Source organism: Crocodylus siamensis, chromosome 1 (assembly GCF_052110815.1).
Source record: "Crocodylus siamensis isolate JL-2025a chromosome 1, ASM5211081v1, whole genome shotgun sequence".
NCBI classification, from domain to species: domain Eukaryota; kingdom Metazoa; phylum Chordata; order Crocodylia; family Crocodylidae; genus Crocodylus; species Crocodylus siamensis.
Genome location: NC_143395.1, coordinates 139,546,247 through 139,563,193, shown reverse-complemented (window position 1 = coordinate 139,563,193; position 16,947 = coordinate 139,546,247). Strand labels below are relative to the sequence as shown.

At 43.2% G+C, this 16,947-nt stretch overlaps 1 protein-coding gene across 1 annotated transcript in view; it reads left to right on the top strand.

The window, feature by feature from the left end:
- Window positions 1-16,947, top strand: part of PCNX2 (pecanex 2) — a 269,742-nt gene that overhangs the window by 127,608 nt on the left and 125,187 nt on the right. The window contains exon 20 of the mRNA XM_090044227.1: window positions 10,702-10,843. Within this exon, the coding sequence (XP_089900353.1) occupies window positions 10,702-10,843 (142 nt within the window). The remainder of the gene's footprint in view (window positions 1-10,701; window positions 10,844-16,947) is intronic.

Genomic DNA, 16,947 nt, shown 5'->3' with positions numbered 1-16,947 from the left:
TGTTGTCTTGTTATACTACGCGTAGTTGTATGTTTCTTAAGTCAATAAACCTTTCTTACCTTTTTATTCCTGACCACTCTCTCAATCCTAAACCCTCCCCCTGGCGGCTGGAACAGGTGCTTTATGGTGTGGGGTACAGGCAGCTGGGGAGCAGAGAGCTCCTAGCTCCCTATCTGCCCATGTTGTGCACATTGGATCTCAGTACCCAGTGAGCTTTAAAGTTCATACCTGCAGCTGGGCTGCAGCTCCCTTTTTCAAACCTCTCCAGGCACTTGGACCGAGGCACTGAGGAAAGGCTCCCTATTTTCTGGCTCCCAGCACTCAGAGCTCTTTAAAGCTTTCCTTCACCTCCACCACATGGAAGCAGCAGCTGGGGAGTAGGGAGCTGCTGTTTTCATGGGCAGGAGCTCCCATCTGCATACCCACTTTTTAAAGGTGTGGCATGGTGGGGGGGAACATTGTGAGCCTGACTTCAGGAAGAGGCTCCCCATGTGGAATTGCCCATAGAAGCAGCATGTGGGAAGTGGGGAGCTTTCACATAGCACCAAACTGCCTTGCTCTGTAGTTTGCAAGTGGGCTGCAGGGCATTCTGCTCACACAGGGGGAGCCCTGCAGGCTCCCAGCATGTAACTCCTGCATGCTGGCAGCTGGCAATCACCTGACTGGGGTTTGAGGAATTTTATGCCCTATCCCCAAAATTGTGTGACCTGGCATGCCCATCTGGCATGGCATGTGTCTCTCAGTTTTTGGGGATAAGGCATAAAATTTCTCAACCCCCAATCGTGCAATTGCCTTAACATCTGCCAGCACCCACTGATTTGCCATTTCTGAGTCCTGTGACCTAGGTGTAGGACACTGACAAACAGGCTAACATTTATACTGGGATTATTTGCCACTTTATGTTATAGAGAGGAAAGTGCTTTCTTTTAGTAACACACATTTGTTAAATACCCAAATCCTTTCAGAGAAGTTAAAGTTACCTGTGATTAAATCTTATATTAAAAAAAAACTTTTGAGGCACATATAGATAGATAATGCATAGATATAGCCAGATAAATTCATATATATATGCCTGAGAAGTTTATATACTTGTAAATGATAGAATCCATTTTCCCTGGATTTCTGCAGGGTGTAGTACTTTGCTAGCAGAAGTAATATAGAAGCTAAAATAATGCCTTTCCAAGGCTCCTGTGACAATGGGAACTCACTTGATAACACAATGATGGAATGATGCAAGAGAAGGATTTAAAAAAAATATGATTTCTCACAGTAGAATTAAAAGTGTGAATGCAGAATCTAACACCAGTGATCTTTTATCTGGTACCCTGTTTTTATGAATATAAATCTTAATGCTTGTTTATCCAGACGTCTTGTAAGAGAGGTAATACAATACTGAGAAGTAATGTTCAGCTTTCCCATCTTTTCACTAGTAACATTCAGTTCAGCAACCATCCATACTTTCTATTCATTTTTACCTGTTAATTGGTGCACCTGTAGTAGCTGTAGCCTGAGATGACTGAGCTACAGCTTTTTAACTAACGTAGCGGCGTAACGTGACTCCTGAACATCCTGTGGCAGCCAGGCACAGGGTAGTGTCCCTGGCTGTGCTGCCAGCAGCACAGCAACTATCAGTCTGACAGTGCAACGACTTCTATTTTTCCACACCTCTTACAATAGTGAAATAACCCTTGTACATCACAACCACTTTTATACCATGTGTGCTATGGTGTAGTCTGTAAGGAAGACACGTGTATTTAAAAGCTAGCCTAATTGCTAGGAGATTTCCTTGTTTAAAAATTTGAGGCAGAACTGTTTTTACTCTTAGACATATATACTATACAATTTGAAGGGCATGGATATTGAAATCTGTAAATTTTGATCGCTTGCATCTCAAGAGGAAAGTTAAAGTTTAATGGAACAGTGCAACTTTATTGATAGTTTGATCTTGCTAGTATCTGCAGGCTTCAGCAGGTGATGCCTTGATATGTAGGAATAGCTGTAAATATTTTAGCATCTCAGGGACTGCTTTCCAGTTCTTCTGCAGTTCTTTTCAGCAAGCAGTCTAGTCAGCTTTCAGAATTATGGCTTTTTTCAGTCTTGTCTTTGCTCCCAGCCAGAAATTTGCTTGTCATATCTTGATGGATCCTATGCCTTAATCATCCTCAGTATATGTTCGTGAGGTGTTTGAAGAGAACATTGTCAGAACACAGACTACTGGGGGACCTCAGTCTCTTTAACTAGACAACAAAAGGATTCAGATTTCTGTCTGCAAAACCATGCATTAAGGATTTAAACCTCTCTGAAAACTCAATCTTCAAAACTATTACTTTCAATCTCAAACTTGGGTATGCAGAAGCACCCGAGAGACTTGATTGAAGGTTGCCTTTTAACTTTTATTGCAGTATGCCGAAGAAAGTGTGCTAGAAATGCAAATCTAATTAATGATTGTATTCCAGCTGAAATTTACTGTTTATACAGGGTTCATCTGCTTAATAATCAGCAACTCTGTGAATACTCTGGTTTTGTTGTTATGACACATGAATTTAATCATAGAAGACTGCTAGAAGATACTTGCATTTGTCCTGATTAAATCTGTCTTTATTCATTGAAAAAATTTCTTTTTCTTAAAGATGATGACTCAGCTTTTTAAAAGGCTGAGGCCAGGCTAATCCAGACTGATTTGTTGTTCTTTGGGATCAGTGGTATCACTCTAATGAACAATTCTCTGGGTTAGTGAGGTGGAACCAGGGTATTTTCAGACTATTTTCTAATACGTTTATATAGTCTGTATTGAGTTTAAACATTACAGCAATGTGCCCAGAGTCGTATATTACAGCAGCTGATCTCTCTTTGCTCTCTTGGGTTGATGCAAAGTCTTCCTACTCTAGGTTTGACAGAAGATTTGTATAATCCTTGCTATGGAGGAATGTCTGAAGGACCAGTTACATTTTATTTAGAAGACCTTCAGAAAAAGTTTAAGACTAAAACTCGAGGGTCTATCACCCATCTGAAGAAGAACAGTGTCCTGGCATTTTAAAATGTCAACGTGATGCTTCTCGAGACTATGAAAGATTCACATGACACACATCATTACCCATTGATAGTTTTCACTGCTGGGTCTTAAAAATTGAAAGAGCACCTCAGAGAGAGAATGATTGTTTGTAATTAGAGCAAGTGACTAGGGATTTAGCTTCCATAGGTCAGTTCTGGGCTCTGTCACTGACTTTGGACAAGCCATTTGGACTCCCTGTATCTCTGTAAAATAACTATTATCATAATGCCTCCCACTACACCCTTAAAAGGTAGTTAATCTATCACCTAGTATTATTTCACTAAGTGCAGCCAGCAACTTCTGTTGTACAGATCTATACAGCCTATGCAGAGATACAGGAAGCAGTCTAAGGTCAGAGCTAGGTAATCCGAGCATGCCACAACTCATGGCTTCACCTGTGTGCCCTGGCAGCTTATATGTGTCATTGCTCCACCCATTGTGAGGGGGAGGGGACACCCCTTTCCTTTTGGAGTAGCCTGTGAGAAACCAAATATTTATGCAAGAGAATAGTTGGTATCTATTTGGTTTGATGGGCTAGGACCATTATATTTTCTTTCTCCTGTCACACCCACAGAGTCGCCTTCAGTTGTTGTTGGCAGAGGTCTACACAGCAGAGAGTCATATCAACTCTGCAGAGAGAGAACAGGACAGTTCATGCTTTTGACTCTGGCTATCTGGTGGGTCAGCAGTTATCTCTAGAACTGGTCAGCACACGTTTGCCAAAAAATCATCTTCCCAAAATATGGTGTTTATCTGAAGCCAAATATTCAGAGACACATTGATTAACCCAAAAACTTTACTAGAAAGATTTGAAAAAGAGAGGAAGAGATCATTGAACTGTATAGCTTTGTGGTTAAGGCCTCGGCCTACACACACACACTGTCCTGAATTGGAAAGCTTAGGTTCCAGTCTGAAAACAGATATTTTAACACTATTCCGTTTTTGTTGACACATTCCAAATGGTCTGCCTGTGTTCCAATATGGAACAAAAACCAAGTTTGAAACCTTAAGGCCAAGTACAAACACTGGAGGAGGTTAAATTGGGTTCAAAATGGCCACCTGATTTAAACTTAGCTCATCCCGGTGCCAACTACACTTACAGACCTGGTCTTAGTGACCAGCAATCAGTCTAAACCTGTAACTGTACAGAAGTTCCATGCACACAAACTGGTCTAAAAATTGGAGAACCCAGTTTAAGATAAACCTGGAGCTATGTAGTATCAAACTTATTCAATTTAGGTCAAACTGGTACATGGAACTTCCCCTGTACTGGACCCACCCTGGGGGTGCTCTTTTCACTTCCCCCTTCCCCTCACACTTGTCTGTTTTTTGCCCCCCCCTCCCCTCTCATCCCTCCCCGGACCCTTGCTTCCCCACTTCAGTCAGCACTCTCAACCCCCATCCCACAAGCTGCTCCAGGTGCAGCTGCTTTTATCCGCATTCACTACTGCTGGAGCCAAGCAAGTATGTCCCAGTGCAGGGAGGGATGGTACGTGTGCTGGAGAGGGGGGCAAGGTGCTAAAAGTAGCCCCTGATCCCCCAAGCCATCCCATGCAACTTGCAAACCCTCCTGATCCTGTCAGACACACCTGGACCCCAGCAAAACCTTGTGGGTTGCACCTGTCCCTTCCCCACCCATGGGTCACACCTTCCCCACCTCACTCACAGGTCATGCCTACCCCCACAGGACTCCTGTGGGTCCTGCCTGTGCTCTCGGCCCACCTATGGGTCGCACCTGCCTCCCCACCCCTCACAGTCATGCCTTCCTCATCCCCCAGGAGAGAGCCCCAATCTCATCCAGCCTGCTGGACCCCCAACCTCCCTACTAGCCCCCACCCCCCTCCTGACTTACCTGATATTGGACAGCCATGTTGAACCAATTTAACCTCCCACTAACACCCCTGAATGTCTATACTTAGCCCAAAAATTCATGAGACAGAATTATCGTTCTCTAACCAGTTCTCTTTGCTTCTGCATTGATTACATTCAGGACATGTTTTCAAGTATTTCAAGCGTCTGCTCTACTCATACAACCCAAGAACAAAGACATATGTCAGAGGCCTGCATTACCTATTCCTTAATCAGGCCCTGAAACAGCAGTATCAGTGGATAAAAGTAGAACTCAGGAAGCTTTGGTATGTTTTATTCCAAACTCTGCCACTGATTAACTGCATGGCTTTTGGCAAATCATTTAATTTCTCCGTGTCTCTGTTTCTCTACTGGCAACCTGGGAATAATGATATTTTTATAAAATGCCTTAAGATCACTAGAGAAAAAGGTCTATGTATATGATGCTACTAATATTAATAATAATTAGTACTGCACCAAAAACAAGTAAGTTTATGAAGCATCGAGATCTTTAGATGAAAGAGGTTGTTATGTAAGCATTTTCCCTCTGAAAATTCCTGCTTTTCTCCTCTTACTGACATTTTGAGAGAGAAGATTGACAAGATTCAAACTCCCCCCTACTCTTTTTTTTCATGTTCTCTCTTCTCTTTTTAGTAAAATTAATGTTGTCTCTCAACTGGTCTCCGGTCTCATAACTTTCTTTTCCCTACTTTCTTTCATTGTCACCCGTTAATTGGCTTGTCACAGTTCTGTAGGTCTCTTTCCTTATAATACAAGAATAATTTGGTATTCTCCATCCCCACGCTGTCCACCCATAATATTTCTTGCATCTCTGATTACCACTGACTCCTGTCTTTAGCCTTTCCCTCTTGCTTCCTGAACATATAATCTGCAGCTGCTACTTTGAGCTCCTCTCCTTTCATTCCATCCTGGGGCCTCTTTAATCTACCACTTCCACTCCATTGAACTTGCCCTTGCTAACATGTTTCATCTTTTCAGGCTAGATTTTGAGACCTTTTCTCTACCCTCTACCTTTCTTCTGCTTTTGATCTTGTTAGTCATATTTTTCTTGTCATTCCTTCCTCAGCAATCTTTCTTGGTCCTCTGTCTCTTTCTAGGCATTTCTTCTTGCCTCTTTGGGTGATCTTATCCGCACATGAACCATCAGTCATTTTCTCTTTGTACCCTGACTCCTCTCATGTATACAGTCTATTCCTAGTTTGTCTCCATCCATTCATTCACCCATCTAAACATGTTTACCTTGTGGCTAGGGACATACATTACACATAAACGGATTTAAGTGCTCAGAAACTGGTTTAAACCTGTAACAGAACAGATGTTCAGTGTACATACACCGGTTTGAAAATGGCTGAAACCAGTTTGAGATAAACCTGGTTGAATATAGCATCAGACCTAACTGATTTGAGTCAAACTGGTTTATGCAATATCTGTCCCAGACCCCTTCCTAGTTTAAGTTAAATCAGAGTTCCCCAGAATCCCAGATGGTTTGTTGGGCACGTCTCTGCTCATTGCACCAGCATGGCAGGGCTGGCCACTCCCCTCTGCTTCCGAACTATAGCTCCGGCAGAGACTGCAGGTACAGCAGGATCTGCCTGGCTTCCTCCTGCTTTCCCGTTCCCCCTCACCACTCCCTGGTAAAGCAGGGATTCCCCTGTCCCCTTTGCCTTAAATAGACACCTGTCAGCATTAGCTAGCATACCACACGCTGGCTACAGTCTGTGCTGTGGCAGACAGGACTGTGGCTTAGGGCTCTCTGGAGCTAATCAATAGGTAGCTGGTAATGCCCCTTTATTCCTTCATTGGAACAAGTTGTTTAAGTAGAGCTTGAACTAATGAGAGATCCTTTTGTTTTTCTGATGGGGTGATAAATGCTGTGTAAACCTCTGCTGGATCCCTGGCTGACCAGCGAGGGGGAAGGGGAGGAACCCCTCCCTTATTAGAGCATCCTGCCAGGGCCTGGCCATGCCTCCCTTTGGCTCAGCATTATGGAAGGGAAGGGAGGGCTGCTCTTGCACCACCCCCAGCTTCTAGCCTGAGCCACTGCAAGCATGTACCTGCATTTTTTCAGTCCAGAGGGGATGTCTGTGTGGTTACAAACTGATTCAGCATAGGCAGATAAGACTAACCTGGAAAGATTGAATCAAGTCAGGCTCAGACTTTTTGAATGTCTGTTCTTAGCCTGTATGTCCTAGCTGCCTAAAGTTTAAATGGTCTTGTTTAGTAACAGTATCTTCTTTCTTAAGCCCTGCTCTTTTCCCTGCATTTTGTGTAGCTCCATTGTTCTGGTCTGAGGGCAAAAGGAGGGATAGATAATTCAGAATTTTCCTTCCTCCTTGTCCCTTACTATATTGTTTTCAAATCATTCCATCTATTTGTCCATGCCCTTTGTAAAGTCTGACCTCTTCTTTGTTTCCACATTGCTAAAACTCTCTTCTGGCCTTAACCACCTCCTTCCTTGAGTCTTGCAACCATCTGCTCTCTAACCTGTCTTGATACATTGATCCTCCCCACTTTCTCTTCAGTCCATTCAACATGTAGCTGCTTAGAAGAGTTCAGTTTTGGGTTGGGGCAGGTGGGTAAGCCTGTGTTGCAGAATCCAGGAGCGCTCTGTGCTCAGAAAAGCCTCTCTTTGTGTTTATGTGCAATGTTAGAAGGGAAGTATAAAGAGGTGCTCAGCCTTCACAGGCTGAAACCCAGCAATAGGTGACTGGCAGTAAAAAGTCCATGCCTTTGGGAGTCTGGGAGTCAGCTGCAACTGATGATTAGAAAATTAGGGTGGAGCCATGAGGAGGGTTAAAAGCCTCAGGAGCAGTGTGCAAGAGAGATGAGCAGACTGTGATGCTAAGGAAGAAGTACAAAGCCTGTGTGGTCCTCTTCAAGGCCTGAAGAAAGACATCAGATTTTAGTTTTGTTTTTTTATTTGCATGCTTGTTTGTTTTGTTTATTGTGGGGATAAGGTGGCCACATGTAAAATAAAGTGGCTGGAAACCCTGAACACAGAAGCCTGTCCCCTGCAGGGGTATTGCTCAGTATTAATTTACTTTCTGCAGAATATGGGTGTTATTTAGAAAACTTCCCTCTGGTTACCCATGTTTTCCCTGAAACTTAAAAGGCATGAACCTGTTTTTCCCAAGCAGTAGGTTATGCCCTACTGGGGAGAAGCATGACCGTCTCCTACAAGGGATGTGCACAAATTGCAGTGACGATTGGCAGCACCCCATGTCAGCCATTCTCATGCCACCCTGCTGCCGCCTCCTCCCCACCTCCCCAGTCACTGGGCAAATTGACACCAGGGTGGAAGGGGCAGAGGTGGCACAGGGTTTGGGAAACACTTGCATACAGCATTTATTTCCTAACTAGTGAATATACTGGTACATGACTGGAATTCTGCCTGTGAGATGGGCTCACTGTTGCTGACTGAAGTGGTCTTTGTACAAAAGAAACTGGAGAGAATTTTACCCCCCTTGGGAGCAAGGTCACATGTAGTTAAATCTGAAGCATGTTTATATCACACATTCATCTTGCCCTTCCTTCACCAGTGCAGTAATAATGAGACATGACACATATGTAGTGTAGTGTAATTAAAATGTTGCTCATTTTTTAGTTCCAGTGTATATACATAGTACTTCGTTTGTGCATATGAGACTCTCATGGGGGCAGAGCACTTGGCTGCTAGTAACTGGTGATTCTAATAACTGGTAGAACACTGCTGGATCCACACAAAGCATATCTCCTGCTGCCATTGAACTATCATGTTGATCCTGTATCCCAAATGTATATTTTTGTTAGAAATCCACTAGAGCAGCAGTCAGCAACCTTTTAAAGCTCTAGGCCAGACTGATCCAAGTCAGGGGTGGTCAAGTACTAGGACCCAGTCCCTGCTGCTGCTTTTCTGGCAGCAGCACAGGAAAAGTACCTGTGCTAGTGCTTTTCCCCATGGTGGCAGAGGAAAGCGACTATTGCCAAAGGCTTCTTTTCCCCTGACTAAGTGCCACTGAAGCCCTATGTCTGTGGGCTGGCTTAAATGGCTCTGCAGGCTAGTTCCAGCCTAGGGGCTGTAGGTTCCCAACCCTTTTCACTGAAGCTGAAAATTTGGTTGCACTAAGTTCAGAAATCCCATAAGCTCACTTTTTCAAATTGATACCATGGCCTAAAAGATCACAACACATGACTGAAAGTTTGCTGACCAAACAGAGCCAACAAAGACATTTTTCACAAGGTGTGAGACCTCTCTAGTGGCACACCAAGCTAGCTGACACTGACTGTCACACTAATTACAGCCAATTTGTCACAATTGTAATTATGTTGCTATGGCAAAAATGGAAATGTGTTTGATATCCAAACAAGGTTGTTCTTGTATCAGGTACTCCAGTGCTGGAAAATTTCTTTTCCTGACGTTCTGCTTTTATCAGATATGTTTGTGTCTGGCTTCTGCTCTATCTCCTTTTTATAACAGCTTATTTTTAAGGGTTCCTTTGGGATAACAGCCTAGCTTCTATATTAGTGCTTCTATACTGTTTAGCTTCTATATTAAAACTTTTCATGGCTAGGTTTCAAAGCCTGGTCCACTTTACCAAGGAGGTCTGTATAATGATTCCCATTTTACAGTTGGGGAAACTCATTCACAAACTGGTGGAGTAACTGGTCCAAGATTATCCAGTAAAACTGGGAGAGAGAATCCATTTGTTCTTAGACCTAGTGCTCTGTCTGATAGACTATACTGCCCCTCCACCCACATCCCAGCCACTTGAAGTGTACAATCTATTTAGTAATATTTAATAATTGGATTAGTTTAAAGCAGAAAAGTGGCAAAAATATGAGAAATAACAGGTTTTTGACAGCCAAAAATATGACATTAACAAGCATCTGCCTTTAGCATGTACCATCATAATTTATTTACCCATATTTTCTCATATACAGCATACCCTGGAATAAGATACATTCCTGGTATTTTAAAGGCAGCATGAATTTAAAAGATCTTTCCTTGTAGTGACTGAAGAGTGGCAGCTAGGGAACTGAGCCTGCTTGTTGTTTCCCTCCTCCTGTGAATCACATGCAGACTTTACTTTTTCTTTTGCCTGGCAGAAGGTTAACCAAACGAAACTTATTACTGTATTTCCTTGCTTGTAATGTATGCTTCAGTATCCAGCAGCTGGGTTTTTTAGGGGGAGTTTTATTTTATTTTGGTTTTTTATTTTTATTTGGGTGGGGGGAAGAGGGGAAGAATTTGGTTCCTGTGGCTGAGGGATACAATAAGAAGAAGCAAATACTTGCATAGTATCCATAACCACAGATAACTACTATATGACAAAACAATTACTGTATTTTTCGGACCATAAGATGCACCTGACCATAAGACGCACCCAGTTTTTATGGCAGGAGAGACTATGTGTGCCGGTGGCCGGCCATTTTTATTGCCGGCTCCCAGTGTAAACAAGTGGCGGATGTCCCGCTCGGGCTCCACCGCCTCCGCGGGCAAGCTCCGCCCCGTCTCCCCGGGACACACACCTTCGGACCATAAGACGCACCCTCGTTTTCCCCTACTTTTGGGGGGAAAAAAGTGCGTCTTATGGTCCAAAAAATACGGTAAGCATTCCATTAGGTGTTGTACCATGTAACTAATGTACCAGTTGTAGCAGGCAAATTATTGTTAAGCCTACCATATGAGACTAACCTATGTGAAATCCAGAACTCATTTGTTTTTTCTCTTTTATTTATATAATATGTATAAAAAAGTAATAATTTGACACAATGGTCTGCTATCTGGGTTTGTATTTCAGATGCTGCTCATTTAATGTGGTTTGAAAGACTTTATGTATGGCTTCAGTGTTTTGAGAAATACATCCTGTATCCAGCAATAATATTGAATGGCCTCACCATCGCTGCTTTTTCAATTACCAAACACAAGAAATTTGGTACACAGTAAGTTGATTATAGTTCCTAGCCCAAGATTAATAATGATATGATTTTGTATTTAGATTAATGCACAAGAGATGATGAAGTTTAGTGTTGCATAAATGAATCTAGTTATTTGTCATGGCTTGGTTTTGTACAACTAATGAATAATAAGTACTAAATCTGATAATTATTGGCTGTAGTAACATAGTTGAAACCATTTTAGCATACGATAAAGAAGGTGTTTTAGCTACTGCTGCAACAAAACATGACCAAGAATAGAAAGACTGAAATTTATAAAAGCAAATTAAAGAATCAAATGTGTGTAGAAAACCTAAATGATAGTTAAAAACTGGAGATAGTATAACAGTCTGCAGATGTTTGATGGGTGTATACACAACAGGGATGCTAGAATTAATGAGATGAAATGAAAAATCTAGGCTGCCATCAGAAAATACATCCTAACTGTGAGGTTTATGAAACTGTGAAATACCTGGAAACCTCATCACTACAGTCCATTGAAGGCTAGACTGCACAAAGCATTCAGCAATGTAGAGTGGTGAGTAGCCTTGCGTTAACAGGAACATGAGAAACACAGTATAAGCTTTTTCCATGTCTGATATCTCTGATTGGAGGTAAATGCTGCTGTTCCTCAGTATTCTAGTGTGTTCCTTGAAGACAACCTTTTATGGTAGAGATCTTTGCTTGATGACCTACAAAGTGCCATACATTAACTGTAGTGACTGGAGTGTCTTTACTATGCAGAATTTCAGCAGAGATTTTTCAGAATAGCAGTAAATTAAAGGCTAGTTTTTTAAAATCATTTTTCAAGATCAAAGCTCCATTAAAATGGAACATATTTTTATACTATAACAATAAGATTAAAAAGATATAACAAATGGATGTTAGTTTAATTATGATTACTTTTTATTATAGTAATACATAGGGGTCCCAGGCCCATTTTTCTAGGGACTATATAGAGATAAGAAAAAGATGGTTGTAGCTCCAGAGAACTTCATCTAAATAAACTGTACATGTTTGCATATTATTCCTGAACTGAACGTTTTGAATTTCTATTCTAAAACAACATTTAATGAAAACTAGTATTATGTAGTTCCATATTGTGCACTATCATCTGTGAAATGGAGGTTTTGCAAGATGAAATGTACCCTTTGTGACATCTGTCAGCCCAGCTGTCTTCAAACTATGCCCTTATTGCCACTTTTTTTTCAAGTCCATTGCCTGCATTCAGCTTGCAGACTACTAACTGGTAGGAATTTACAGCGACATTTTCAGAAAGGCCTATTTCCAAAAGTGAATCGGGCACTTGGGAAGCTAAATCTGACCGAAAGAAGTCAACATCCTACTGACTTGGGAGCCTGTGTGTTGCGCAGAATAAAACCAGGTCATTCTCACAGCTGCATAGGTTGAACAGGGCTACTAAACTTCACAGACAGGATTTAATTTGCTGCTAATCTTCAGATGCATCTGTGACACACTCAAGGAGCTGATCTGCTGAGTAACAGGATGCTACTTCTACATAGCTGTTTTTCAAAATAGAATCACACTTTAAAATTGTCAAGCTCAAGTGATCAAAAATCGTGAATTGATCTTGCAGCAATCATGGGATAAAAAAGAAAGAAAGAGAGAATGTTTTTGGGTCAGCCCTCTGATCATTTAGCCTTTAGGGAAACGGCACAACTCTCTAAGGTATATGTGATCATTTATGGATTTTAAATTTGCTTATCAAAATACTTAAAAACAAACCCACAAAAAATTAATGTTTGGCTCCTCTTCAGAGTAGAGTCCACATAAGCTATGCCTGCAGTTCAATCCAAGACGTTACTGCTGATTTTTTTTTTATATAGACATATTCAAATTAGTTTTAAGTTGGCTTGCTTAGATACTGGTAGCAGTCTTGCCATGGTAGCATGCAGCTCAGTATGGGCTGCAGAATATACCCCAAAATCTGTATGAATATTCAGGGAGATAACCAACCCTGAGGTACATGTTACTGCAGCTAGCTGGCCACTGGTATTTGACCTAAAGCTACTGTATTTGTTGAATCAGGATGGGGAGGGGGGAAAAGACATTAGATTAGCTTAGATTCATGTACAAGTGAAGGGAGGAGACAGGCAGCTGCTCTCAGAATTGAGACGTGCAGCAGACTCCTGACCCCCACTCCACTTGCCCTCTGCAGCTCCTGGCCGCCTTTCCCCCGCCCCTTTACTGTCAGGCAGCTCAGCTTAAGCTTGGGCTGGATTCCCTCCTGAGCACAGAGCACAAGAAAATTTCATTCCCTGTCCTGGCAAATCAGCAGTGCCACTGCTGCTGCATGGGCAGCAGGGGCTGCAGTTCCATGTGCTATGCTCTGGGAAGGAACAGAGCCCAAGCAGCCAGTAAGTGGGGCAGGGAGAGGCAGAGACTGCAGGGAGATGGGTGGGGGGGTAGGCAGAAGCTGTGGGGAGCTGGTGGAGGGGGTGAAGGTGTCAGAGGGGCAAGAAGGCTGCAGGGGGAAGAACTGAGGGGGCAGAGATCAAAGGGGGGCTACATGATCCCCCTTAGCCAGTGCTTTCCTTGTTATAAGGGGGGGTGGAGGTGTAAAACAACCCTGCAATAATTAGATTCTATACCTGGAAAATTATAACAAATTTATACATTTTCCATATATAGAATCTAATTATTCAGGGGTCAACTTAAATTCAGGGTAATTTAGATTCAAGTAAGTATTGTAGTTTGGATATATCCACGTGAGTGGTAGTGACATCTCTGGATTGCAGTCTGGATGTGCCTTTCATCTTTCTTGTCCCATTTGGTATGAAGGGCAGCCATTCTAGGCCTTGCCAGCCTTATATCTTGGAGAGAGAGAATAGAGAGTGAAGGGATAGTAGCTGTGCAATACTCATTCTTCCTCCATTCCCTTCCCACTTGCCTATTTTCTCCCCTTTCTTATCACTTCCTTTCCTCCCTTGCATTTCCCAGCAACTCATTCTCCTCCAGCACTCCTTTTTCCCATATGTCATCTTAATCAGCTTTTATGCTGCCTCTGTTCATGCATACTCCCTTTCATTCTGTCCTTTCTACCTCACAGTCCCTTGCAGTTCCCTCAGTTTTCCCTCATTTCTCTGTTATCATGAACTTACCAGGATATCTGCCTGGTAGTTTGTAGTCTTGTTACATTCTCCTATATCCTACCTTGCCCTCACTAAGGCTATGACTACAGGGCACAAAGCAGCACTGTGATGAGACACTCCTGAGAGGCAGAATTCAATGGTATGCATGCCACATTAACATGGCTACGCTGCTTCTAGTTTAAGAGCTAGCAGGCACGGCATCTCACATGACACTGCCTTGCATCCTATACACATACCTGAAGCGGCACTATCAGCTTAGCAGGGGTGGGCAATTATTTTGGGCTGAGGGCCACTTGCCAAGTTTTGGCAAGCTGTCAAGGGCCACATGGGTAGCCCTGCCCCTTGACGGGTGCCCCACCCCATGGTTGCCATATTGTGACCTGAAGTCCTTGCCCTTGCCCCTAGAAGTGCTCCTTTCAGCAAGGGGTTTTGCCATCTGAGAACCAGAAAAATACCAAATTATATTCTAAAAAGTGAATATCTAAAACATTCATTAATTTGATTTAAAAATATATTTTTGCCCTGGTTTACATGTATTTGTGTAGTGTACATAGAGGTGAAATGAACTCTTACTCTTGTATATTGTGGGAGGGTGAGGGCTGGGTATAGGTTTGTGGGGTAGGGGGGACAGTGTGCGTGTGTCTGTGGAGCTGGATAGGTGTGGGGGTGTGAGGGAGCATGTGGGTGTGTACATGGATATGTGGCGTGTGTGTGGGTATGGGGTTTGTGGGGAGTTGCAGGGGGAGAGGGTGGCGGGGGTGTGTGAGGTATATGGTGGAGGGTATACATGTATGGCAGTATGAGGAGTGTGTGGGAGCATATGTATGGTGGGGGGGGGTGGGACTCACCCTGTGAATGAACACACACACGCACCTCCCATCCCTGGCCCTGTGTTCCCATTGTCTAGCGATGCAGCCGGGAGCCATGTGGTGCTGAAGCAGTGCGCAGACAAGAATGCAGAGAAATGACAGGGGTGGGATGGGGCTGGGCTGCTGGGCCCTACTGCCCCTGACTCCTGTCATCTTTAACAGGCAGCCAGGAGCAGATAAATATTAATTTTCTAAATTTTTTAGGGGCCCCGTGGGCTGGATAGAATGGCTTGGCAGGCTGGATTCAGCCCATGGGCAGGATTTTCCCCACCCTGGGTTAGCCCTGTTAAGATGGTGGCCTTTTTAGACATTTTATTTTGAGACCAAAAGGGACTGTTTTGTTGATTTTTGTCTGATCACCTGTATAAAACAAACCACTTAACCTCACCAAGTCATTTTCACATCAAGCCATAATGTCTGGGTGAGCTATAGCTAAAAAACTTCAAGTGATAGAGAGTGTTTCATATCCTTAAGAAGGTTTTTTCAATGATTAACTGCCTTTCAGTGTTAAAGGATAAGAGTTGAACTCTAAAAGTTTGAACATAGAAATCAGTAGATTATGAAAACTTAAGAAGAAAGCTAAATATTACAAGAATTAAAATAAACAGAATGACTGGTAACTCTGGTTTTAAGACAGAATTCACGTTGTCTGACCTTATAGTTTAAGTTTTAAAACACAGCTACTTTCAATTTTAATTTGGCTTTCTCTCTGAAAGAAGGTGTCAGAACAAAGGCCAGAAGGTTCCAGCGTGGGCACTGTTTAATATATATATTTTTAGATTATGTAATTTTTAAAGAAGCTTCTTTGAGTGGAATTTGGGCACCCCACAATCCTAAAACAAAGTGAAAGTGTTGATCACTGGTTATAACATATGAGAAGAAACTCCCTGCTAGAGACAGACATTACGCATAAACTGGTTTAGGTATCAGAAACTGGTTTAAACTTGTTACAGAATAGATGTTCAGTGCACCTAAACCAGCTTGAAAATGGCCGACACTGGTTTGAGATAAACCTGGTTGAATGTAGTGTCAGACTTAACTGATTGGGCTCAAACCAGTTTATGCAATGTCTGTCAGAGACCCCTTGCTGGTTTAAGATAAACCCCCAGCATTCCAGCATGCTCTCTGGGCTGGGCAGGGTTCTCTGCTTCACAGCAGGTATGGCCTCTCCCCTCTGCTCCCTGGCTGGGTCTGCTGGCTTCTCCATGCCCCCCTCTGCCTCTTCTCTCACCACTTGCTGCTTAAGCAAGGATCCCTTCCTCCTCTCTCCACGGCATGGACCATAGCCAGCTTGTTGTATGCTAGCTAGTGCTGTATAAGGCTCCGGCAGCGACTGCAAACACACCGGGGTCTGCTGGCTCCTCCCTACCCTACTCCCCACCTTGTTGCTCAAGCAGGAAATCCCCCCCTCCCATCTCCCACAGCACAGACCCCAGCCCCACGGACTCTAGGCATGTGGTATGTTAGCTAATGCCAGTAGGCATCTCTGTGTGTGTCTCTCCAATTTCACTGGGACAGGCAGGCAGACAGAACAGGGCTTTTGGAACTATTCAACAGGTCACCCTGGTAAGCTGTTTAAGAAGAGTTTGAAGTAATGGGTGAAAGGCTACTACTGTTTTGCTAAGTGGGTGGTAAAGACTCTTATCAGCTCTGGGCTACCTTGCTTACCTGTCAGTTTTCTGCAGACAGTCTGACAAGCAGGGAGGGAGATTGAAAAGTCCCGTATCATCAACAAATGCATGCACTGCACACCCCACCTTGCCTCAGAGTGCTAGCAAGGGTCTGGGGACTGACAACTCTACTACCCCTTCAGCAACTAGTGGGGAAGAGCCTGGGATGATGAAGGCAGACACCACTAATGAGAAAGTCCTGCCGGGGCCTGGTCATGCCCCTCTCAGCTCAGCATTGTGGAAGGGAAGAGAGGGCTTCTCTAGTGCCCCCTGGCTTCTTGCCTGAGCCACTGCAGGCATATGCCTAAATTTCCTCAGTCCAGAGAGAATGGTTGCCCAGTTTCCAACCGGTTCAGCATAGCCAGATTAGACTAACCTGCAAAGATTGAATCAATTCAGACTCAGGCTTTTTGAATGTCTGTCCCTAACCTCTAAGGCTATGTCTTGGAAGTGATAAG